Source organism: Protopterus annectens, chromosome 10.part0 (genome assembly GCF_019279795.1).
Source record: "Protopterus annectens isolate FY-2018-M chromosome 10.part0, PAN1.0, whole genome shotgun sequence".
Lineage (NCBI taxonomy): Eukaryota > Metazoa > Chordata > Ceratodontiformes > Protopteridae > Protopterus > Protopterus annectens.
The window spans coordinates 1,785,273,170-1,785,299,547 of record NC_056744.1 but is presented as its reverse complement, the minus strand read 5'-3'; the positions used below and the strand labels follow the sequence as shown (position 1 = coordinate 1,785,299,547).

At 37.8% G+C, this 26,378-nt stretch overlaps 1 protein-coding gene across 1 annotated transcript in view; it reads right to left on the bottom strand.

Annotated features, from left to right (window-relative positions):
* The window catches only part of LOC122814021 (eosinophil peroxidase-like), a 202,168-nt gene that overhangs the window by 61,727 nt on the left and 114,063 nt on the right, over window positions 1–26,378 (bottom strand). Inside the window, exon 8 of the mRNA XM_044086604.1 lies at window positions 9,215–9,572. Within this exon, the coding sequence (XP_043942539.1) occupies window positions 9,215–9,572 (358 nt within the window). The remainder of the gene's footprint in view (window positions 1–9,214; window positions 9,573–26,378) is intronic.

Sequence of the window (26,378 nt, the reverse complement as noted above, 5' to 3'; positions counted from 1 at the left end):
ATTCAATCACACTAGTACAATATATTCACAGTGGAACAATCAGACTGGTATAATACATTCACACTGGTTCAATCACACTGGTACAATACATTCACACTTGTACAATCACACGGGCACAATACATTCATGCTGGTGCAGTACATTCACACTGGTGCAATCACACTGCTATGATCACACTGGTGCAGTACATTCACACTGGTACAATCACACTGTTGCAATTATGCTGGTACAATTCATTCACACTGGTGCAATCACACTGATACACTGCATTCACACTGGTACAATGCATTCACACTGGTGCAGTACATTCACACTGCTGCAATCACACTGGTAAAATATATTCACACTATTACAGTGCATTCATACTGGTGCAGTTACACTGGTACAATATATTTACACTGGAACAATCACACTGGTATAATACATTCACACTTGTATAATATATCCACACTGCTACAATACAACTGGTACAAAACAGTCATACTGGTCGAATAACACTGGCACAAAACATTCACACTGGTACAGTACATTCATACTGGTGCAGTTACATTGGTACAATGTATTCACAGGAGAACAATCAAACTGGTATAATGCATTCACACTGGTGCAATCACACTGGAATAATATATTCACACTGGTACAGTACATTCACACTAGTACAATACATTCACACTGGTGCAATGATACTGGTACAATACATTCATACTGGTAAAATCATGCTGGTGTACTATAGTTACACTAGTTCAATATATTCACACTGGTGCAATCACATTGGTACAATACATTCACAGTGGTAAAATCAAGCTGGTGTAGTACATTTACACTGGTACAAACACACTCATACAATACATTCACACTGGTACAGAACATTCATACTAGTACAATACATTCACACTGGTGCAATGATACTGGTACAATACATTCATACTGGTAAAATCATGCTGGTGTACTATAGTTACACTAGTTCAATACATTCACACTGGTGCAATCACATTGGTACAATACATTCACAGTGGTAAAATCAAGCTGGTGTAGTACATTTACACTGGTACAAACACACTCATACAATACATTCACACTGGTACAGAACATTCATACTGATTCAGTCACACTAGTACAATGTATTCACAGTGGAACAATCAGGCTGGTATAATACATTCACACTGGTGCAATCACACTGGTACAATACATTCACACTGGCACAATTATGCTGGTGCAGTACATTCACACTGGTGCAAACACATTGGTGCAATACATTTACACTTGTACAATCACACTGGTACAATACATTCACGCTGGTACAGTACAGTCACACTGGTGCAATCACAATATCATGTTGAAATGGAATATATTATATGGGTCTACTTTACATGGTAGACATTTCAGAAAGTCGACTTTCATATGGCCGAGACCATATGATCGACTTTCAGAATGCTGACTATGTAAAGTAAACATAAACACACAACAAACACTTACCTTAAACTGTTAGCAGGGGGGCTCCATCCCCCTGCACCCCCCCTGGGGGCTCTGCCCCCCACACCCCCATTACTTAAATATACCAACTCCAAGATCGCACTACAGTGCGGAAGTGGGAAATGTTCCCATTCCACATGGTGCGAAGATAGCGGTTCCCCATTGTCGGCTTTTCAAAAGTCAATCATATGGTCTCGGCCATATGAAAGTCGACTTTATGGAAAGTCGACAGTGTGAAGGGGACCCTATTATTTACAAGCATTTGTAGTAGAACAGATAGAAACATGGTTATGTATAAGTAAACATGTTGATACCCATAATTAAGTGTGCGTTTGACATTTTTTTTAATTATTTTTGTATGAAGCTGTAAAGTATTTTGAAGTAAAAAGAATGTTTATGTATGAATGTATTGATCGGTCTACTTATTGTTGATGTTTTAATAAATATGATACTGACTATTGGTGACTGAAGTAAAAATTAAAGTATCTCACCTCTTTTTCAGTAACTGCTGTGAGATATTTTATATCCACCAGAACCACTACAATCTTAGGCAGACATTTTTATTAGAAGGACAGTACCCCAGGAGTGTAGAACCTCTAATGCTGTCCTATAAGTGTCAGTACAGGGAAATGAATCCAAGCATCTTGTGTGTGGATGGAACCCACAACCTTCTGATTTTGCCAGCATAGGTATTTTATCTTGCTGTTTATATGATGTGTATTGACTGTGACCTGTATTTCTACGTGCTCGGCTCTTGGTTACTTTATAGACTGGTCCATCTAATTAGACATCAAAAACAAGAAGCAAGTATTGTGGTTCTATAATGGTCTATTAAGTTGTAGTAACCTCAAGTTGACCCCAGTTCTTGAAGGGCACATATAAGAGACAGCACTCAGTCTACAGATATGGAAGCGGTTCTTATTAAAGGTCATAACAACTATGATTATAAAATAGAAAAATATACTATTATGTCTTTTTTTACATCTTTCTGTTTTGTGACAGACAGAGACATACAATTTGTAGATAAACATGTTTGTTATTGGTTGCTGATGGTATGCATGCATGTGTATGTGCGTGTGTGTGTGTGCTTGTGTGCGTGTATGTGTGTGTGTGCGTGTATGCGTGTGTATGTGCGTGTGTGTGCGTGTGTGTGTGTGTGTGTGTGTGTGTGTGTGTGTGTGTGTGTGTGTGTGTGTGTGTGTGTGTGTGTGTGCGTGCGTGTATGTGTGTGTGTGTGTGTGTCTGTGTGTGATTTTTGAAAATCTAATGCTGACACTACTTATGCGAACTGGAGAGGTATTTGTTCTTGTCACTAAGTTGCACTAATGGCAGATGGGGTGTAAGAATATCTCTAAGATCAGTGCAGGAGACAAAGCCTCCTATTCAGAAAATGTGCGGGACACTGACACCCACTGAATATGGCCATAAAATTGTTTTTTGACTCCATTTATATAATTGATCTTGGAAGTATGTGACTCACAGTTCCAGTTTGTGAACAGGAAGGGAAAATGAAAATAAACAAAAATGTAAACTACTAAGCACTCTAATCTTTTGAATTGCAAATCATCAGTTTTTCATTAGCAGCAGTTGTATGCTATATTTAGCATGAAGTAATAAGCTATGATAAGGTGTGTGTTTTATTCTTTCACAACATCACTTTGGGTGAGTCAAAACATGAAGCGAGCCAAGTGCTTTGACGTCATTCTGGTGTAATGATGTTGCACAACAAAGCTTAACTCTGTCTAATTTACAATAAATAGTATTTTTTAGTGTCTGAAATAGAAGCATTTATGGTTTTGTACAATATCAAGATACAGCAAGCATGCACATGCTGTGATTTGGTGTAGGCATCACCTCACTTAATTTTTACTGTATTTGCATTCTAATGCATGCAATATTACCAGGAAGCAACAGCATACTAGAAAAGGGCATATCAGCTTAAATCGAGGTCTGCAATTTTTGACTTATTCCAGCAATTCATACAAATGACATCTTCCCGTCGAAAAAATATGTGTTCAGGGTTGAACTCTAGCTAACTTCAGGGACAAAAAAAAAAAATGCCCTTTTTAATCACTTCTTCTGGAAGGACGGGCAGTCATTGATCTTGCAGAGAACTTGTTTCAAGTATACAGCATATGTGCAATGTTTAAAGATTTGTTTAACTTGTAAGGATTAAAAGATTTCCTCTTAAAACTGATTATTCTTTTAGTTTTAACTTCTAAGAACAGTAAACTGTAATGCAGTTTTGACCACTCTCCATGTGGAGGCATCTCTATCGACATATTTGTATAAATGAATAAAATAATGAATGGCTGTGTTAATGATAGTGATTTTCATGTTTTTACACTTAAGGAGTCATAGCAGCAGCTGTTGTTGCAGTAATTCCAGCAGTCATCATCTGGCAGCAGACTGCCATTATGGCACTGTTGTTCACATCGTATATGCTGCCTCTTAAGGAACTCCAGCAAGGGAGATGATTTTTTTAATTAATCCTCTGCTGATAATATGATGCAACTGTGAGTACAAGCAGTTTAGCCTCCTGTAAAAAGGTTTTGCATTTTGCTGTCATGTTCTGAGGATCACACATTTACTTTTTTTTTTGAGTTTGACCCCATTCAAGGCATTTGCTTTTGTGATTCATTCCTGGAATTCATAAATTCAAATGCACTGGAACAACTAGTCACCTCTCCCGCTAGGGGAGATAATATACTAGACCTGATCATCACAAACATGGGGACAAAAATGCTCCACACCGGAAGTATACCCCTTACTAGTGAGATCTGACCACAAACTAATCACCCTGGATATACATATCCCACCTCCACCCCCAGCACAAAAGACCACAGTGAAAAACTTCTCAAAAGCAGACTTCACTCTTCTTAAGACTGAGATGGTATCCTTTAAGCCTACTGTGCCAGTGGATACCACATCCCACAATGCCGAATCCTTCACATATGCTTTCTATGGATATCTCCAAGAATGCATGGATCATGCAATCCCAAATAAATCCAAGTCCCTCTCCACCAAAGGCAAGTGTCCTGTCTGGTGGATCTCAGCCATTAACAAATTGTATAACAAAAGAAGGAAGCTACTGCACGTCAGAGCAAAATCCCATGAAGGGAAGACATCTATGATCAACATTAGCAGAAAACTACGTTCTCTAATAAAAACATCCAAGGCCAACTTTAAGAGAAAAATCGCTAAGGGCACTAAAGATAACCACAAAGCCTTCTTCAGCTATGTTAGAAACCTGGGTGGAAACCCTCAGATATGCTCAGAGTTGGTTCACAACAACAAAAAATACACTGAACCCACAGATATTGCCAACATTCTGGCTGACAGGTTCAGTGCAAATTTCTCCCCTCCCTCACCCCCAAAAGAAGAAATACTTATCCCAGCTGAATGTAATCTCCCTGTCATCTCAGATGTCCAAGTGAGAACCGCCCTAAACAAAGTTAAAAACACAGCATCAATGGGACCTGACGGTATCCCGGGTTGCGTGTTACGTGAACTCCAAGAGGAGCTAAACCCACACATAAAAATGCTATTTAACCTTAGCCTTACTTCGGGATATGTACCCGAACACTGGTGTACAGCAACAGTGGTCCCACTCCACAAAGGGGGTGCCTCTACAGACCCTGGAAACTACCGCCCCATAAGCTTAACCAGCCTGGTCTGCAAAGCTATGGAAAGAATCATTATGGAACTCATAAACAGAGACATAGGGGACCTACAGACACTTGACCCCACCCAGTTCGGCTTTGTAAAGGGCAGATCCTGCCTTTTGAACCTGGTTGACTTTTTCAAAACAGTCACTAGAGCCATTGATGAGGGCAAAGCAGTCCATACAGCCTACCTGGACTTGGCCAAGGCCTTCGACACAATACCCCACTCAGGCATCATAGATAAGCTCAACAGCTTAAACGTAAACCCTTATGTCACTAGATGGGTTGCAAACTGGCTAAAGGACAGAACCCATAAAGTTAAAATCGTTGGAGCAATGTCAGACTCAAAGCCAGTCACAAGTGGTGTCCCACAGGGATCTGTCCTGGGACCCCTCTTGTTCGGCATTTATTTCTCAGATGTTAAAGCAAACATGGGAGGGCTGTGGCTGACAAAGTTCACAGATGACTGCAAACTAGGCACCATAGTCGATACACCAGCGGACACATACATCCTATAAAAAGGCCTCACAGAAACGGACAACTGGTGCCCGGAGTCACGGCCTTAAACTAAATGCCAAAAAATGTATAGTCATCCCCTTTGGGAAAAACAAAGTACCCACAAATTATGACATAGACAGCAACCCACTGAGTATGGAAAAAGTAATCAGAGACCTAGGGACCCAAGTCAACAGCGACCTCTCATTTGACACCCACGTTGCCAAAGTGGTCAGAAAAACATTCTACCTTGCACACCTCATCATGAAGGGATTCACATCCAGATCCAGGGATGTCATTGTACCCCTGTACTCCTCCCTCATCAGACCCATGATTGAGTACAATGCCCCATTTGGTATGTACCTCACCCGGCATTTGCAACAGCTGGAGAGACCACAAAAGTACCTCACCAAGAGGATCAAGGGTCTCCAACATATGTCTTATTCTGCCAGACTAAAGAAACTTCAGCTCTATTCAGTAGCAAACTGCCTGCTCAGAGGTGATCTCTGCCTGACGTACAAGGCCATGTCCAATCAGGATCTGATGGACATGCTCCACCTCAAAAAATCCAAATCCATCAGGACCACGAGAGCTAAAGACTTAAACCTCGGCACAAGTATGAATAGGACATGCTGGAGGGATAGATTCATAACCCAGAGGCTTCCCATGCTTTGGAACAAGATCCCAGTTCATATTAGGCAGAGCCCCTCACTGACTCTCTTTAAGAGAAATCTTGATGAGTGGATGGGAGATCGTAAGTTTACCCCAGGGGTCACATCTGTGTCACTGCTAGACAGGGGCACAGTAAACTAATTCTATTATATAAGGGGACCTTCATTGTGTCACTACTAGACAGAGGCACAGTATTCTAAATTTATTCTGTACAGTTTTTGTACCATTTCATGGGGTGGCAAAAGCCACATCACTATGGCTAGGCTCACAAATGCCCCAGGGCAGATAGCCTAGTACTATACTATGAAACTATGAAACTATGAAACTATTCTACCTCACAACTTGCATAGAGCAGTCTCAAACTTCTGGTAAGAACATCACTAATGTGGAGTCATTTATATGGCTGCTCTGTGATCAATAGGTAGAGGTGGCATGAAGCCGTGAATAGAAAGGCTGGAATCTGAATTTCATGGTTCGAATCTCACCATGAAACATAATGAATCCCAAAAGGAAATGTCTTGGATGGGTCATTAAAACTTGTACTAATAGAAGACTCTGTATTCATTTTCCATTAATAAGGCTGATAGGTGCTGTGGTATGTATCTGTTTTTGCTGTGAGTCCTACCAAGTATCAGGCATGATGCATTATTAGTGAATCTTTTTACTGAGTGTCTTATGGAAACTTTAGATAGAGGTGGAAATAATCAGGACAATAGAATTAAACAAAAGGCATTTATATAGAATGTTAAACCACACACACACACACACACACACACACACACACACACACACACACACATGCACGCACACACAAACACGTGCACACACATACACATGCACATACACATGAAAGCACACATAAACACACGTACACATACACGCATACATACACACGCACACACACATAAACACACATGCCCACACATGCATATGCACACAAGCACATACCCATCTACAGACACACACACACACACACACACACACACACACACACACACACACACACACACACACACACACACACACACATACACAAAATCACATATGCACGAATGTGCACACACTCATAGACATACATACACAAGAGAGCACACACGGATGCACACACACACTCACACACACACACACACACACACACACACACACACACACACACACACACACACACACACACGCACACATAGACACACACAGATAAACACAGACACACACAAAATCACACGTGCACAGATATACACACACATACACACATACCCATGCACACACACACACACACACACACACACACACACACACACACACACACACACAATCACATATGCACGAATGTGCACACACTCATAGACATACATACACAAGAGAGCACACACGGATGCACACACACACTCACACACACACACACACACACACACACACACACACACACACACACACACACACACACACACGCACACATAGACACACACAGATAAACACAGACACACACAAAATCACACATGCACAGATGTACACACACATACACACATACCCATGCACATACACACAGACACACAGACACACACACACACACACACACACACACACACACACACACACACACACACACACACACACACACACACACACACACACACACACACACACACACAAACTCAGCACATTTTCTGTCAGTTGGCTCAGCTGAACAAGGGTAACATGATTTAGTTGTCATTCTTTTTGGGAACAAAACTGTAGTATATTGTATGTTATGTATGGGTTTCTGTTTCATCTGTTACATGTCCTCGCTCATTACTATGTGAGACTGAAGCTATAACACAGTTTGTGTAGATGCTTCTACCTGATTTATGACTTGTCTCGTAGTATTGTATCTCACTCTCTGTTTTGTTATGCTACTCTGTAACATTATTTTTATTTTCTAACCCTGCTCTACATGAGGAAGTGGGAGGTTGGTGTAATGGTTAAGGTGCTTACCTTAGAAACACAAGGTGCAGGGTTTGATTCTCACATGGGGTAATTGGCTAGGCTTAAAATGGCCCTCCAAGGACAGTTAGCCTAGTACTAATCAATGAATCTACATTCTCACTGCTGGATTTTTTTTTTATGCATTCTGGGATGTAGTCAAGGTTCCTGCAATTTCTATGGTACACCAATAATTTAAAAGCTATGGGAAAGTGCTTCCAAGGTCATAAAAGTCTAATAGCAGTGATTTTCCATCTTTTGAGTAGCCATATATAGTTTCTTAAAAGTATGAGTCATACATTTGTTCTTTAATATTAAAGGGAAACAAAAATGCGAGATGACCTCAAACTCTGGAAAAGTATTTTCCTTAAGCCTTACAGGCAAGAAGTCACTTATTATGTGTAGCTGGAGTCAGGACCTCATGTTGTGTGTTTTAAACGTTTGTCACATCCATGATGTCAGGATAACCAGTTGCCCAAAACTCAGTCTATGCACAGGATTATCAAGTTTTAATCAGAATACACAAGCCCTTCAGGGAATATATCGAATTTCATGCAGATACTGTCAGCTTTATTCACAGATGAAGTTACCAGCAGTCCCACAACATGAGGAAGAAAAAACTTTCAGATCACCACATAGACAGGGCTTCACAGTCTGCCAACAGATCTAAAAAGAGTAAATGTTTGATTTGATGAGGCAGAGATTTCCGTGGGCAAGAACACAGACTTCTGGTGAAAAGTGTTCATTTGCTGACCACCCTCTGAGTACCTCACTATAATTATTTGGATTAACTGGGGGGGGGGCATTCATCAGGTATGGACAGGTAGAGTGAGATGCATTAAGGTTAGCTTTAGCTGAAACCTCTTAAGATATGTGCTTAAAAAGACGCAGTAAACATGACAATTTCAAATGTTGGAGTGCAGGTCTTGAAAAGGAAAAAAGTTGCTTACCTGCAATAAAACATGAAACTGGATTAGTTTCATCTGGCATTTCATTCTTATGTACAATTTTACAGGGACTATTTTGATTGTTGTCGATTGGCAGATATGGGAGCCCATCATCTCTGAATTCCGTATTGGTGTCCATTAATCCAAGTAAGCTGTCAGGTACACGTAGGCGTTTAGCCACGGTTTCTGTGCTTCCGTACACCATGCTGGCATCAATGAAGGAAGTGAGGGCATTTAACTGCTCCCGAATGGCAACGTCACCAAAGATGTAGCCCAGCTCACCGCTGCCACAGACAGGTGAAGAGCGAAAGAATGGAAGGCAGCTTCTGTCCGCAGTGATCCTAGGGTCATCAGGTGGCAGCTAGGGAATGACAAGAAAAAAGTACTGAAGTTTTCAGTGTGCTCTGATTTGTAACAATATGAATAGGGCACCTCTTGTGCCAATTTCTTTAAAACAGTTGTCATTAAGACACGATTATGAAACAACACTGCATTAAAAGATGTCCGAAATGGATCACGGACATTCTTAAACAACTCAAGTGAAAGTAATGATTGATGGCTCATTATTGTGAAGTAAAAAATGTTTTAATCTTGCTGCCTTAAGAACCAATCAGCTCCAGAGACAGAAGGAGAGTGAAAGAAAGAAATGCAGACTGGAGGGAGGGAGGTCTGGAAATAGAAATAGATAGCTAGAGACATGTGCGCTTTGTAATAGAAATAGATAGATAGAGACATATGTGTGCTTTGTATAATTAATAGAAATAGATAGATAGAGACATATGTGTGCTTTGTATAATTAATATAAATAGATAGCTAGAGACATATGTGCACTTTGTATAATTAATATAAATAGATAGCTAGAGACATATGTGCACTTTGTATAATTAATATAAATAGATAGCTAGAGACATATGTGCACTTTGTATAATTAATAGAAATAGATAGCTAGAGACATGTGTGCATTTTGTATAATTAATAGAAATAGATAGCTAGAGACATGTGTGCACTTTGAATAATTAATATAAATAGATAGCTAGAGACATATGTGCACTTTGAATAATTAATATAAATAGAGAGACATATGTGCGCTTTGTATAATTAATATAAATAGATAAGAAACATATAACATATGTGCGCTTTGTATAATTAATATAAATAGATAGCTAGAGACATATGTGCGCTTTGTATAATTAATATAAATAGATAGCTAGAGACATATGTGTGCTTTGTATAATTAATAGAACTAGATAGCTAGAGACATATGTGCACTTTGTATAATTAATATAAATAGATAGCTAGAGACATATGTGCGCTTTGTATAATTAATATAAATAGATAGAGATATATGTGCACTTTGTATAATTAAAAGAAATAGATAGCTAGAGACATATGTGCGCTTTGTATAATTAATATAAATAGATAGAGACATATGTGCGCTTTGTATAATTAATAGAAACAGATAGCTGGCAACATATGTGCGCTTTATATAATTAATATAAATAGATAGAGACATATGTGCGCTTCGTATAATTAATAGCAATAGATAGCTAGAGACATATGTGCGCTTTGTATAATTAATATAAATAGAGACATATGTGCGCTTTGTATAATTAATAGAAATAGATAGCTAGAGACATATGTGCACTTTGTATAATTAATATAAATAGATAGACAGAGAGATATGTGTGCTTAGTACAATTAATATAAATAGATAGCTAGAGACATATGTGCGCTTTGTATAATTAATATAAAATCTTTTGGGAGATGACTTCACAATTTCTTAACTATGTTGTTAGAACTTATAATGTCTGTGGGTGAACAGCGTGTGTTAAATGTATAGTCCTTTGGGGGTAATTGTGAAATATTCTTATGTATTTGTTGTACAGGGAAGTCCTGACTTTGCCTCTGTTGTGTGATCTAACGTTGCATTTGTAGTAGGGTTGTCTTTAATTTTGTTAATTCCAAAGTTCTGTCATTTTGTTCTCACCTGGTGTCATACTGGTCAATGAGTCTACAGACTATTACATGTTAACCAATATCCAGAAAGTGACCAAAAGATAGAATCAGACCCTATACCTGGTTCTTGGGGAAACAGGCATCTTAAGCACTATGCCAACCCCCAACTCTGGGGAAATGATCTTGGGTTGTGGTGGTGAGAGTGCCAAAGCCTAACCCCTAGACCACCAGGAATATCCCTGAGGTTTTGTCATCACAGATAGGTTTCAAATCCACAGTCTTTGATTTAGGAGGCCAATGTCATACACATTAGGCCAGTGGGCCTGATGGTTTCATCTATTTTCTTATGAGGATGTTAATCACAGTGTCAGTTTGACATTTACATAATGCCAGTTAGGTTGTTTATAAGTTCATAGGTAAGTACTAGGTTAGCTGCCCTTGTTCATAGCTTCATAGGTAAGTACTAGGCCAGCTGCCATCTGCGGCCATTTTAAGCCTTGTCAGTTTACCTTTTTATACTCACAATAACCTGTCCCACTTGGTTAGTAATTGTTCTCCTCATCCTATGGTCGATAATTATATATTACCCCTAATGAAAATAAATAAGGTCATACTATAGATAATCTGAAGAGACCCATGCTTGAGATAAAGCCTTTAGGAGCTGCATCTGTCCATTACTAGTACAGGGGGTAGTCCTGGGCTGAAATTTCAGTTTCCCATCCACAGATCAAGCCTGCATCTGTAAATGTAGAGGGATGAACTTTGTTTTATATGATGGAGAGTCGGCTTCGCAGCATGGTATTCTGTGAGATACATACCTGTCTCTCCAAACTGTTCTACTGATGATTCAGAAGAGGTTTAGATTCCTAGACCAAGTATTTCTGATGCCATTTGACTTTCTGATGTGCAGTAAATCCATCAGTAATGGGTCAGAAGATGCCTTGTATGCAAGATACAGGTCACTTTCTAGCAGTTTGTAGGGTACTGAGTATAGTGACAGGGCTTTGAGTCAGTCCATGTAGAACATGTTGTTTAGGCCTTGTATCCTTTTAGTGAGGTATCTCTGTGGGCATTCCAGTTGTTGCATGTGTCTGGACACATACTAGCCAAAGGAGGCATTATATTCAATGACTGGCTTAATGAGGCTTGAGTAAAGGGGGGCAAGGATATCCCTAGATCTAGACACACTCCTTTTGTTTATAAACTGTCCAATATAGGAGGACGTTTTTATAACAATAGACACACATTAGTCAAAAGTTAGGTTACTGTCCATATAAGATCTCAAATCCCAAACAACTGGGTTAACTCTTAGCCCTTAAGTGTATATTGTCAATGTCATAGTTCTTTGGGTTAGATGATTTCCCAATGGATACAATAATACATTTTTTTGCATTTAGTGTCAGACCATGATTCTGACACAAGCTATTTATTTAAGACAAACCTTCCTGCAAGATGGTTAAGTCATCTGGGGATTAAATGACTGTTCCTAGCTTGCAATCACCTGCAAACTAAGTCAGCCAGAGCCCTTCGGTATTGGCTTTTACTTCAGAAATGTAGATGCCAAACAGGACAGCTAGCACAGAACCCTGGGGGACTCCACTGGTGACTAGTCTGTTTTTGAAGGCAAGTTCCCTATTTTGATTATCTGTGTCCTATCTGTGAGCCACGTAGCTATCCAGTGGGTGACATAGGGGTTTATTCCCAGTTTATTTAGCTTTTCTACTATGCCTGAGTAGTGAGTTGTGTACAAAGCTTTAGCCAGGTCAAGGTATACAATGTGTGCTATTTTGCCTTTATCTATTGCTTTGGCGACCTTTTCATGTCCCATGGGACTTTGCATGTTCCATGCATACAATGATGCAAATCAAATATGCATGCTGTGAAGTTCCTCTGATTGCACTTTATATACAAATAATAAAATGCCATTCATCTTATGCTGTATATTTTGTTGCACATGCTGGTATTTCACTATATTTACTATTTACCTAATGTGATGTCATTCTTGTTTATTCTTCTCATTTTTCAGTTACAACAAATTCTGTTTGGGGTAATTATTCTCTTTCTTCTTCTTTTTTTTACTATTTTTTTATTATTTCAAATAAGATGTCTTAAGAAACATTACATGAAATAAAGATAAATAACATATTTACAATTCTAAAACATTACTAACTTCAAACCATTATATAACTAGTTACATTGGTGTCTATGCAAATAACATTGAAATTCTATACTATATAAAGTTAGAAACATAAGATGATATATCTTCTTCGATCTTTTCAAGTATTTCCAGTACTTTCATCCAAGAGTAATAGTAAGAAGTAGATCTTTTAGTTCTGTTCTTCACTGTTAATATTTCCATGTGAGCAACTGTTGTTGTTAAATTCTCAAATTCCTTGAACATAAGAGAAGCCTCATTTTTCCAGTCTATAGTTATGATTTTACGTGAAATTGCCAATAGTGACCATAGGATTTTAGTGTCTTTTTTTGGTACACAGTTTGGAATAGGAGAGTTGAATAAAATTAAAGACTTTGTTAATTGAAAATTATCATTATAAACAGTCTGAAAAAAATAGTTAATGGATTTCCAGTACATATTGAGACATATACATTCATAAAAAACATGCTGCCAATCTGCTTTTATCTTGGTATGGCATCTCCAACATTGATCTTCAATAGAATACATTTTGGCTAACCTATGTGGTGCATAGAAACTTCTGTGTAGATATCTCCAAGTGAATAAATGCCAGCATTTTGATAATGTAGAAAATTTGGAAGATTTTAGAATATTACTTTTTTCTTCTTCAATTAGAGGATGGTTGTTTATTAAAGTATAATAATCCCAGTATGATTTTTTTTCATGATAGTTTTTTTGTTTTTTTAACAATTTTATAGATATTAGACAAATAGTGTGTACCCTGATAAGGCTGTTTTGTGATACAAATAAGGTATTCAATGAGTTTTGGAGCTTCATGTCTAACTGAAGGTTGCATTTATTCTATTTTATTTATAAGAAAATGCCTTAGATTTTGTAAAAACAACCAATTGTCTTTATTTATATTATAGTTATAAATTATCTGTTCATTTGTTAGAATTTCCCTTTCTCTATAAGTTGATGCCAAAAGAGTAATGTTTCTTCTTTAAGTATATTTATTTTAGATATTTGGAATGTATCTAGAATATTTGGTGCAAAAGCTATAGGGAAAATAAGAAAAATGAAACAATTAATATTTGGTATTTTGCTTATATATGTTTTGAACACTGAAAGTGTAGAGCTTATATAGTTTGATAGCAATTTATTAATATTATTCCTTTTCCCTGAAAAAATAATCTTTTAACATCCATATAAGGGGTGATGATATTACTGTTAAGTTGTCTTGTATGTGATTATAATTGATTTCTATGTAAATCTGCTCATGGGCTTGTTTCCATATAGGTGTGTGAATTATTTAACCATAGTGTTATGTTTTTAATAATGGATGAGGTAATATATAAATCAATATCCGGTAAATTAATTCCACCGTCTTCCCAATCTGGTAAATGTTTATTTAAGGCTATACGGGGTTTATTTGGAAACCACAGAAAATTTAAAATTAGTTTATTATATCTTTGAATAATATATTTGGGAGGTGGCAATGAAACATTTTGTATTAAGTATAATATTTTGGGAAATATGATTATTTTAATAAGATATAATCTGTCTGCTGTTGAAAAGAAATATTTATTCCAGTAACCAATTGTTTGTTCTATTTTGTCTAGTATTTTATTATAGTTAAATATTAGAGAATCTGTTAATTCATTGAGTAGATTTATTCACAAATATAATAAGTTACTTTCTGTTACTATATATTTGGAAAATCTTTTGTTTATATTATTATTTTATACAATTACAGGGCATAATTTTAGTTTTGTTTTCATTAAATTTTAAGCCTGAAATATTTTGAAATTTATTCATGGAGTTAAGTAGGGCATTCAAAGACTCATTTGCATCTGAGAAAGTTAATAGTATGTCAACAGCAAAGAGTTGGATTTTAAGGTTTAACATTTTATTAATACAAATGCCCTTTATGTTATTGTTTGATCTGATTTGATTTGCAAAGGGTTCTATGAGTAATGCAAATAACAATGGTGATAAAGGGCAACCTTGTTTAGTTCCCTTTATGATTGTTATAGGGCCTGATCTATGGGATCCTAGTTTAACATATGCAGAAGATTTTTCATATAGTATTTGGATAAGATTATTAAAATTAGAAGGAAAGTTATATTCTTTTAAAACTAGTGAAAGAAATTTCCAGTTAACTGAATCAAAAGCTTTATTAATATCTAATGAGATTACATTTAAATCTAGGACTTTATGTTTGCTATAGTCTATTAATGTTAGTATTCTTTTAATATTATCTGAAGTATTTCTTCCTTTAATAAAACCTGTTTGATCTTTGTGAATTAGGAAAGGAAGAAAGTGTTTGATCCTATCTGCGTATATAGCCATAAACATCTTATAGTCTATATTGAGTAATGATATTGGCCTATATGAGGAACACTGCTTCTCATCTTTATCTGGTTTGATAATTGGGGATATCAATGAATATTTCCAAGAGGGTGGTATATTCAAATCTTTCTTGGCTATATCATATACTTTTAATAATAAGGATATGTCTTGATTGGGTATTAATTTATACATTTCTGGTAGCATATTGTCTGGGCCAGGTGCTTTATTTGTCTTGAGCTTTTTAATTTGTGATTTTAATTCTGTCATATTGATTGGTTTGCTTATAATGTCTATTGGTTCTTGTGTTAATTTAATATGAATATTATTTTCTGAGTATTTTTTATATCTTTAGTAGGTGTATCTTGAGTGTTTATGGAATTATCAATGTTAAATTGGAGTCTGAATGCTTCTAAAATATCATTTAGTTACGTAACTCTTTTGTTAGTATTAGGAATAAATATTTCTTTTATTTGCTTAGATTTAATTATTTTTTTTCTTCTATTAGTTAAGTATCTCACGTGTGCTGAATTAGTAGAGTATGAGTTTATTTTTATCTTTTCTAAGTTAATCATAATCTTATGATGTAACAATTCTATATACTTTTTATTGATTTGTGTAAGTTCTTGAACTTGAGTAGTATTACCCTTTTGTATTTCCAGTTTCAATTTATCTGCTTTGTTTTGTAAGTCTAGCATATCTTTATTCCATAACTTCCTTTTATTTATGTACCAGGATAATATTTTCCCATATGTAACTGCTTTTAATGAATCCCAGACATATATTTCTGAAATATCTTCTGTGTAATTTATTTCTAGAAAGTTTTTGATTGTTTCTTCATAAAATTCTTTGAGATCTGTCAATTTTGTGATATAGGAAGGTATCCTAGTAACGGGATTTGAATAAAATGGTGTAAGCTCTATCTCAAAGACTATGGCATTATGATCAGATAAGGGACAATTTATAATTTTGACTTTGTCAATTTTTGTTATTAAGTCATTGGCAACATATATTCTATCAATTCTAGAGTTAGTTTTATATCTATGAGAATAAAATGTGAAGATTAGTGAGTCTGGTTCTGCAAATTCATTTATATATTTTAAATACAATGTATCTATAAATTTTGATGGTGCTTTAGAGATAGGTTGTTTTCTTCTTTTAGATTTAGAATCTGTATATTTTTCATTCATTATACAGTTGAAGTCTCCTGCCAATATCAGGCTAACCTTAGTTAAATGAATTATCTTTTCAAAATGCTGTTTAACTGTTTTTAATCCTAGTCCTGGGATTCAATATAGATTTACTAATGTATAGATTCTCTTATTTAATTCTATTGAAGCTAGACAAAACATACCTGATGTATCTTGATGAGTAGTAATTATTTTAGGTGTTATAGTCGAGTTGCGAAATAGAATAGCTACTCCTCTTTTTTTTTTGTTTTGTATTGAGAGTTTATTAGTACTGTGTAATTATTAATATTTAAGTTGTTTATATCTCTATCTAATAAGTGTGTCTCTTGTAAGAAGACTATTTGTGGTTTATGTAAGTTTATGTACTTGAATAGGCTTATCCTTTATTACTATTATTTAGACCATTAACATTTATGGATAAACATTTCATTTCTTAGTTTTGAGTTTATGTGTGAGTTTATGTAAATATTGATTATTCTTAGTTCCATCTGTGATACAGAATTAAAAAAGTTTTTCTTGAATGATTTTTGCATGTTTCTGAGTGACACCAAAGTAATAGAATAAAAAAAAAATATAAAGAACTTCCAAACTTGTAATTCTTAACCTTAAAAAACATTCCCTATTGCTATGAGGTAATATACCTCTTTGTTTGGTTAGTGAATCTAACCAAACAAACTTTCTACCCTCACAAATAATATTTGGATCAGTTTCTCTTATCCTCTTAGTTTTTAAATAAAGATAATTGAATAATATATTAAGATAATCTAATCAGCTAAAATATATAAATATATTCTTTACTCTTATCTTATTCTAATTCAATAATACTTATTTCTAATCACATTTCAAAAAGGTATAAATAATAATAGTTTAGGGTATTAATAAACATCATGTTAAAATCTATAACTGTATGTTGCAGACATCTGTTGAAAACTATTTACTGACATTACTGTACAATACAATACCATTGTTGTGTAAATGTTTTAGACTACTCAAGTCCGAAACCAATGTTTATATTAATATTTGCAACGTCATATTGGAATAAAAACATGAATACTTCTGAAACCACATCATATTTCATGTTTAACATAAACTGAAATGCAATACAATGTACAAGTATATTAATATTTCTTTAGTAGACATTAAATATGTTCCTCTGATTGCATTTTTTTCAGTTTTTCAAAGACAATTCCCATGGCTGGAGACAACAAGATCAAAATTTAGACATCTCCCTTATCCAAGAGACTACTTATAATGTTGTTACTTGATTGAGTGTTTTGTATAATCAAAAAGACACAGTACAGAGGTAAAACTACAGTGCACTTGACCACATTTTCAAAACAAACATCTATGTATATCACACATTCACTCTTACAGCTTAGACTGACACTTAACCAGTGAGTTTATCTGCTGACAATAAGTGTTGGAGATATAATTTTGGCTTACTTAACACCAGTAATTTAATCTTATGATTGAATAAAAGTTTAGAATTAAACATCCGGAGCTTCTCATTATAGAATTTAAAAAGTACACTGGAGAACATATCAAAATAATGGAAGCTGCTAAGATTTAAACTATTATGTATGAAAATGTTACAGGTTAAAATTCCTAACCCACTTTGCAGTAAATAGACAAAATGTATTTAAACTATGGGGTAATACCTTTATTACATCAGAAAGGTGATTATGAAGCTTGTTTTTCCTCTAACATCAGAGGATAGCATGATCCATGCACTGCAAGAGTATTATTTATCCTGGTAATTGCTTTATGACTATATATAGAAATATTTAATTCAAATAATTAACTGGCATTACAACAATGTTTCTCAGAAAAAGTTGTTTTATAGTTAATGACTAGATAGAATGCATCATTGAGAGTATACACTTATCAAATGTCAAGTGCTTTAGCCATAATATAAGTGTCCCCTCGAATTAATCCCTGATGAATTTACTGTTTACTAAACTTGCAGACTAATATTGGTGTCTTTTCATGTAGTCATATTGGAACATGAAAATACAGGTCTGCTGATCAGGAATAATCAGGCTCTCAACTGCTAGACAATGCTATGCATTTGTCTGCAGAAAGGTTTGAGAATTATGGTTGCATTGTCAAGCATTTTTGTTTACGCTAACAGTAACATGATATACCCACATACACTAGTATTGTGTCATTCTTGATAATGTAAAAAGCCAGGTAATATTATAAGAAGGGTGTAGCCACAGCCAGGTAATATAATAATAAGAGTACAGCCGCAGTCATTATTCAGATGAGTAAATGGGAACAGCATGAACCATCTAAGGATGGATAGCTCGCTGAGTACCTGCCACAATGTATGTTCACAGTGCATGTTAACTTAGTAATAAATTAGGGTGTGGGCTAAGCCTCTCCCTCTTCTACTCAAATTGGATTTAATACAATATGTGTGTAGAACACGGATGCTTTGACAAAGTTCAAACCTATATGGGATATAAATATTGTATAATTGACACATTGGGTTAAATCCTCTGTTGTTATGTTACTTATTATAGTTGTTTATATGATTATTGCTTTTACTTTCTCTAGTATATTATACTGTTATTTAAATGCTTGATTTGCTAAATGTACATTTAACCTTCTTGTTGCATCCCATTTGTCCACTTGAGGGCATATTTTGGTAGCAGGACATTAGTAGTATTTTGTAGGAGCACCAGTGTGGCAAATGTTAATTTTCCTTAAAATAAACCTGTCCGTTGCTTGACATTTACTAATTTCTTTAGAGAATTTGTAAAAACAGCAGTGATTTTATTTGCTGTTGATTAATTTCTGCTCTTTAAACTCTGCTGTACAAAACATAGTAAGGGATAGCTAAATGTCTGGAAAACTAAACTGATAGAAAGACAAGCAGATATATGTCCTTATCTATCAAGGTGCTAGAAGACATCAGAAGCCATAAGCTGAAAATGCTTCAAAAAATATATCTGCGTATATTTAGATGAACCTCATATGTTATTTACGTTTCATTAGAAGGAATTTAGGTTCCTGTATCTTTAAATGTGAACCTAGCATATTTCCTGACAGGACGTCAATTAGAAAGAGTCAGGGGATGGCATACACAAGTAAATGTGACAAACAATAAGTAACTCAAGTTTCTAGTGATGTTTGTGGCTGTTAAATTGTCTCGAGAACCAAGCGGGAAAGGGTATGTGTTTTTTTCTGTTTTCTTTTCCCTTCTCTTACTTCGTGACAAACTCATATAGTGTGCACATGAGCACTCTAGTTTGCAGAGTAGTGTTCACAACTATCAAACTTTGCATTTTAAACATGCTATGCCTTATTTCTCTACAAAAGAAAAGACAACAGGTATCAAAGCTAATCACAAGCATCTCTCAACTCCGGATGTCCGGAGCCACAACACACCTGACTTATAGCCTCAAAATATCACTTAAATCATATTTTTCACTATAATATATCAATATGTGCAAATGGGTCAAAAGCAAAATGTCTTTTAAGATTATTTAAAGTAGTCTTATAATACATCTAAAACTGAAATACTTCATTTCAAAAGCAACATATTTCTTCCCAGCATTAGCGCTTATCCAAACAGGGACACTTTTAACTTATAAAAAGTAATGCCATCAGGGATGTAACTGATAATAAGTTATATAGCAGCCATTACTATACCTATTAAGCAATATAACCATATACTGATTAAAGTATTATAAGTTAATGAAGACTTTATAAAAATAAGAGAAAATAAAAACAACAAAACACAAAGAGAGAAAATAAATACATAAATAAATAAATATACAAATAAATAAATAAATAAATATTTGAGAACATTATTATGCGTTGATTACTCTGATTAAGAATATGAAAATAATAGATGGATAATAATGAAAAATAGAGTAATGTTTAAATTATGCTTAGTATATTGATGTGATTTGAGATAAATGTATTTAAATTTATGCTAATTTTGACATTTAAAGTATAATTGAAAAAGTACAGTTTTGTACCTACCATAAATGTAGATGTCTGATAGATATGCAACTGCAGTCATAACATATGGCTTGTCCTGCCTCAGGCAGCCCTCAGTCGGCCGAATTCCAAAGTCTGGGTCTGGCGTCGGCTGGTGTCGCCTCCTCTCCGACGTCACAGTGGCTGGAGTATAAAGGCATCGGCCGACGCCATCTTCTTCAGTGTTTCTTGCCCCAGATGTCAGGTGCCCTCTTAGGAAGGCTAAATTTGGTAAATGGATAAAAATAATCCCAAACATGCACAACAGTAATAAACAGATACACCATAGGAGATACCCCCAGCTGTAGGGAAAAGGGGTAGGGACCCAAAAAGAAGGATACAGAGGGGTAGGAGGGTGGGAAAATCCGACTGCAGTTGCATATCTATCGGACATCTACATCTATGGTAGGTACAAAACTGTACTATGTCCTTCAAGAATGCAACTGCAGTCATAACATATGGGTTGAATACCATAGCCAAGCTGGGGGTGGATGGAACTATGATAAGGATGGTGTAGCTAAAATCCCCTGCAGGACTGCTGAAGCAAAGCCTGCTCGGGATCTGGAGTATAAGAGCAGGTGGTAGTGCTTGGTAAATGTATGCACGGAGCTCCATGTAGCAGCCTCTAAAATGTCCTTTGTTGCCACTCCTCTTAGGAAAGCTGTGGAAGTGGCTATAGCTCTGGTGGAGTGTGGCCTAATATTGGCTGGCACACCTTTTCCATGAAAAGAATAGCAAAATCTGATGCAATGTCCAATCCATTTTGAAATTGTTTGTTTGGAGATTGCTTTTCCTTGTACTCCAGCAGCATAGGCTACAAACAGCTGGTCAGATTTTCTGGTGGCCTTAGTTCTGTCCAAGTAGTAGCGTAGTTGTCTGTGTATGTCCAAAGTATGCAGTAGTTTCTCCCCCTATTTTGAGGATTGGGGAAGAATGTAGGTAGATGAATAGCTTGATTTAGAGACACCCTGGAAATAACTTTTGGCATGAATGTAGGATTGGTTCTTAGAGAGACTCTGTCTTGATGAAAAATGAGGAAGGGGGGCACTGCCATGAGTGCCTGTATCTCCGAAACTCTTCTTGCAGAAGTGACTGCCAATAAGAAGGCCGTCTTCCATGAAAGAAATTGCATTTCTGAGGTTGCTGCTGGCTCAAATGGAGGGAGAGTTAGTTTTTCCAACACGTAGTTGAGGTCCCATGCAGGTACTGGCTGTTTTCTGGGAGGTTTGATATTCTTTATCCCTCTTAGAAACTGTCTTAGCAAAGGATGCGAAAACACTGGAGGGTCACAGTTGTATTTTGCTGAGATTGCTGAGGCATGAATCTTTATTGAGGAGTATGAGAGTCCAGTATGAAATAGTTCTGCCAAGTATTCTAATATCTGAGGTATACTCAGTAATGCTGTGTCCTGACCCCTTTTGGCATTCCAGATGCTGAATCTCTTCCACTTGGCTGAATAGGTTTTTCTGGTGGAAGGTCTGTGTGCTTCCAGCAAGATCTCTTGAACAGATTTGGAAAGAGAGTTAGGTGTTGAAGTCATGGTAGCCTCCAGGCTGTCAGATGCAATGTTTTCAGGTCTTGATGTACAGTCCTGTAATTGTGTTGCGTTAGGAGCAGGAGCCATAGGGTCAGAGGCCATGGTTTGGTCCGAGTTATGGTCAATAGCAATGGGTACCAGAGTTGCCTTGGCCAGTCTGGAGCTATCAAGATGCCTGTTGGTTGTTCTGCTTTGATTTTCAGTATCACCTTGGTCAGCAGAGGCAGGGGAGGGAATGCATACATTTTTAGAGAATTCCAGCTGAAGGAGAGAGCATCCGTTTTCCAAGCTAGAGGGTGGTGAGTCCTTGTGCAGAACTTTTCCAGGTGATGATTTAAGTGGGAAGCAAAAAGATCTACGTCCAGTCTTCCCCATGTCCTTGTCAGTTGAGAGAAAATGTGAGGGTGCAGCATCCATTCGTGTGGATCCATGAAATTTCTGCTGAGGCTGTCCGCCAGTACATTGTCCTTGCCTGGTACAAACTGGGATTGTAAGTGTATCTTCAGGCTCAGGGATTTTTCCCAGAGAAGCATTGTTAGTCTGCAGAGGGGATAAGAATGAGTGCCTCTCTGCTTGTTTATGTACCACATGACAGTGGTGTTGTCTGTCCTTATTAGCAAATGTCCTTGTTGTAGTGATTTTTCGAAAGTCTCGATGGCATGTATCACTGCCAACATCTCCTTTTGGTTTATGTGCAGATGTCTTTCCTTTGGCGTCCATAGACCTTGAATGCATCTGCCCTCCATGTGCGCACCCCATCCATGGTCTGAGGCGTCTGTTGTAATCATTTGGCCTGCTTGAGGTCTGTTGAAAGACATGCCTTTGTTTAGTTGACTGGCTTGAGCCCACCATAGAAATTCCTTCTGCAGACATGGAACAAGTGGGATTATGTCCTCTAGGCTGTTGTTGTGTTGAGACCATAAGATTTTTAAATATCATTGCAGCTTTCTCATATGAAGTCTTGCCAAAGGTATCAGAAGGATGCAAGATGCCATGAAACCCAGGGCCTGCAGGATTTTCCTTGCAGTCAGCTGGGAAAGCTTTGCTAGGCCTTTGAAGTACTCTGGTAAATGCTGCTGTTTTTCCTCTGTGAGGTAGGCCATTTGGGTTTCTGTGTCCAGTTTGGCTCCTAGGAATGTAATCTGTTGGGATGGTAGTAATTTTGACTTCTGAATGTTGACTGTGTATCCCAAGGCCTGCAGTAGATGCATGACATAGTCCAAATTCCCTTTTAAGGTTTGTTTGTTGTCTGCTTGTATGAGGCAGTCGTCCAAGTAGGGGTATATTTGAATCCCCTGCTGTCTGCAGTGTGCCACTACTGATGCCAGGCATTTCGTGAACACTCTGGGCGCAGTAGATAAGCCAAACGGCAATGCTGAGAATTGATAATGCTCTGTCCCTGCAAGAATTCTGAGGTATCTTCTGCAGCTTTGTCTGATTGGGACATGCAGGTATGCCTCCTTGAGGTCCAGAGTGACCAGCCAAGACCCCTTGCCCAGCATGGGAAGAAGTTGCTGCAACGTCAGCATTTTGAACTTTGGCACAAAGAGGAAAGTGTTTAGATTTGACAAGTCCAGTATGGGTCTCCATTTGTTTTCTTTTCTTGGAACAAGGAACAGTCTTGAATAAAATCCCTGGCCTTGCTCCTGAGGAGGAACCCTTTTTTATTGCTTTTATACTTAATAGCTTGGAAACTTGAGTGAGTGCCTCTGCCCTTTGATGATGTGGCAGGTTTGGCATGCCTTGTCTTATTGGTAATATGTGGAAGTGGAATCTGTAACCTTTGTCTATCAAATCCAGAATCCAATTGTCTTTGGTTAAGATATGCCAGTTTTGTGAGAATAAGGCTAATTTTCCTCCCAGAGGTGCTTCTCTTTGAACCTTTGTAGGCGGTACGAAAGTGAAGTCATTGTGATTGTCCTTGTGGTGCAGCTGAACTGTCTGCGCCACTTCTTTGATTTGGAGGTTGCCAGTGGCGGCCCCTGTAAGATCCTCAGTATTGCCCTCTACCCTGGGCACGTCTGCTTTTTCCCCTTTGAAACTTGTCAGAGCCGGGGAAGGACCAATTCTTTGAGGGCCAGTTTCTGCTGAATCTGGGTGGCTGAACCTGAAGGAAAACCTTGACTGTCTGTACTGACTTTGCTTTTTCTTCTATGGATTTCAATACATCTTGTGCAGTAGCACCAAAAAGCTTTTTCTTTTCCAAAGGTGCATCCAGTAACTTTACTTTAACATGGTCAGGCAAAGACTGATCCTTCAACCAAGCATGTCTACGTATCACAGCCCCAGTCATAGCTGCCCTACATGAAGCTTCCAGTGCATCATAACCACACTGCAGAAAATGGTTATTAACCTGCTGAGTGTTATGTATATGATCCTGCAGTGCCTTTTTATCAATAGGCTCAGGAGAGGCTAACCTTTTCTGTAAATCATCCAGGAGAAAATCTTGGTACTGAAACATGTGAAAAAGGCAGTTAAGAGACCTCATGGCTAGGGTAGTAGAGGTATATACTTTTTTACCCCATCTCTCCAGGGACCTTGCTTCTCTGTCAGCTGGCAGTGGGTTTTTGGCAGAGGAGGAAGCCACTCCCTTGGGGCCCTGTGAAATAGTTTCTAGATCCACAGAGTGGGCCTTAAAAAGGTGCTTGTGAGTGTCAGGGACCCTATAATATCTGTCCGGCTTGACAGGAGCAGGAGGAAGAGAATCAGGGTTGGCACTGGAGTCAGAGAAAACATCATCCAAAACATCCATAACTGGAGGGACAGCCAAAGGTCTGTGCTGGGGAAGCTTGAGGAAAGCACGAAGCCTTTTCCTGGAGTCAGAGAATTCCTGACCCTGCCATTGAAAATGTTCCCTTATGGAATGCAGGACTTCCCCAAATGAGAAATCCTTTGGAGGGGAAGCAGAGGGAATTGATTCCTCAGCATCAGAGTCCTCGTAGGCCTGGAAGGGATCTTCTTGAGTATCAGAATGCTCAGAATCCCCAGAGGCTTCATCCGAGGAGAGGTCGTCCGCCTGCTCAGTTCTAGGCCTTTTCTCTGCAGGTGGCTGAGAACCCCTGTCCGGATGAGGCTGAGACCCCCTGATAAGGGAAATAAGATCTGCATATCAGATGAATGGGCCTGAGCAGGTTTAGGATGGGCCTTGGCCTGACTGGCGGCCTTAACATGTGCAAAAGCCTTGATGGACATGGATACAGGAGGCCTAGCAGCCCCACGTGCAGGCGTTACCTTGTCCACAGGAATGGTGTCGGGTAGATCCAGAACTTCGGTTTCCGGAGGAAAATCAACAACCGGCACTGGAGAGATCTCCGAGACCGAAGGTCATGTTAACGCTGTGTCATCGGCCTGGAGCGGTAGATTTACCACTTCCGAAGGGACTGGAGTGCTAGCAGAGGGTTTAGGAGTAACATCGGTAGTAGACGCGGGCCGAAGATGTCGGTCCCGGTCCTTGCGTTTTTTAGCAGATTGGGTTGTCGGTTGATCTGACGGCATGATATACGCAAAAGATTCACCGAAGAAGTCCTCGGCGAATTCTGCCCAGCGCCTGAGAGTGCGCTTATTAAAGCAGGCACAGGCAGCACAGGCCGAGATGTCGTGGTCTGGGCCCAGGCAAGGAAGGCAGAGAGAATGGAAGTCCTTATGAGGTATTTGTTTACCACAAGACAAACAATTATTAACTTTCTCAATTTGTTCTTACATCGGCTGAAGCAAGAATAAATGTTCCCCAACGGGGTACTTAGCTTTTAGATGACTTCGGTACTGAAAACACAGGAGCTGACCGACCGGCACTTGCGAACTGCTTCTACTTCGGGCACCGCGCAGCAGGAAAGACTGAAGAAGATGGCGTCGGCCGATGCCTTTATACTCCAGCCGTTGTGACGTCGGAGAGGAGGTGTCACCAGCCGACGCCGGACCCAGACTTTGGAATTCGGCCGACCGAGGGCTGCCTGATGCAGGACAACCCATATGTTATGACTGCAGTTGCATTCTTGAAGGACATCAATACCT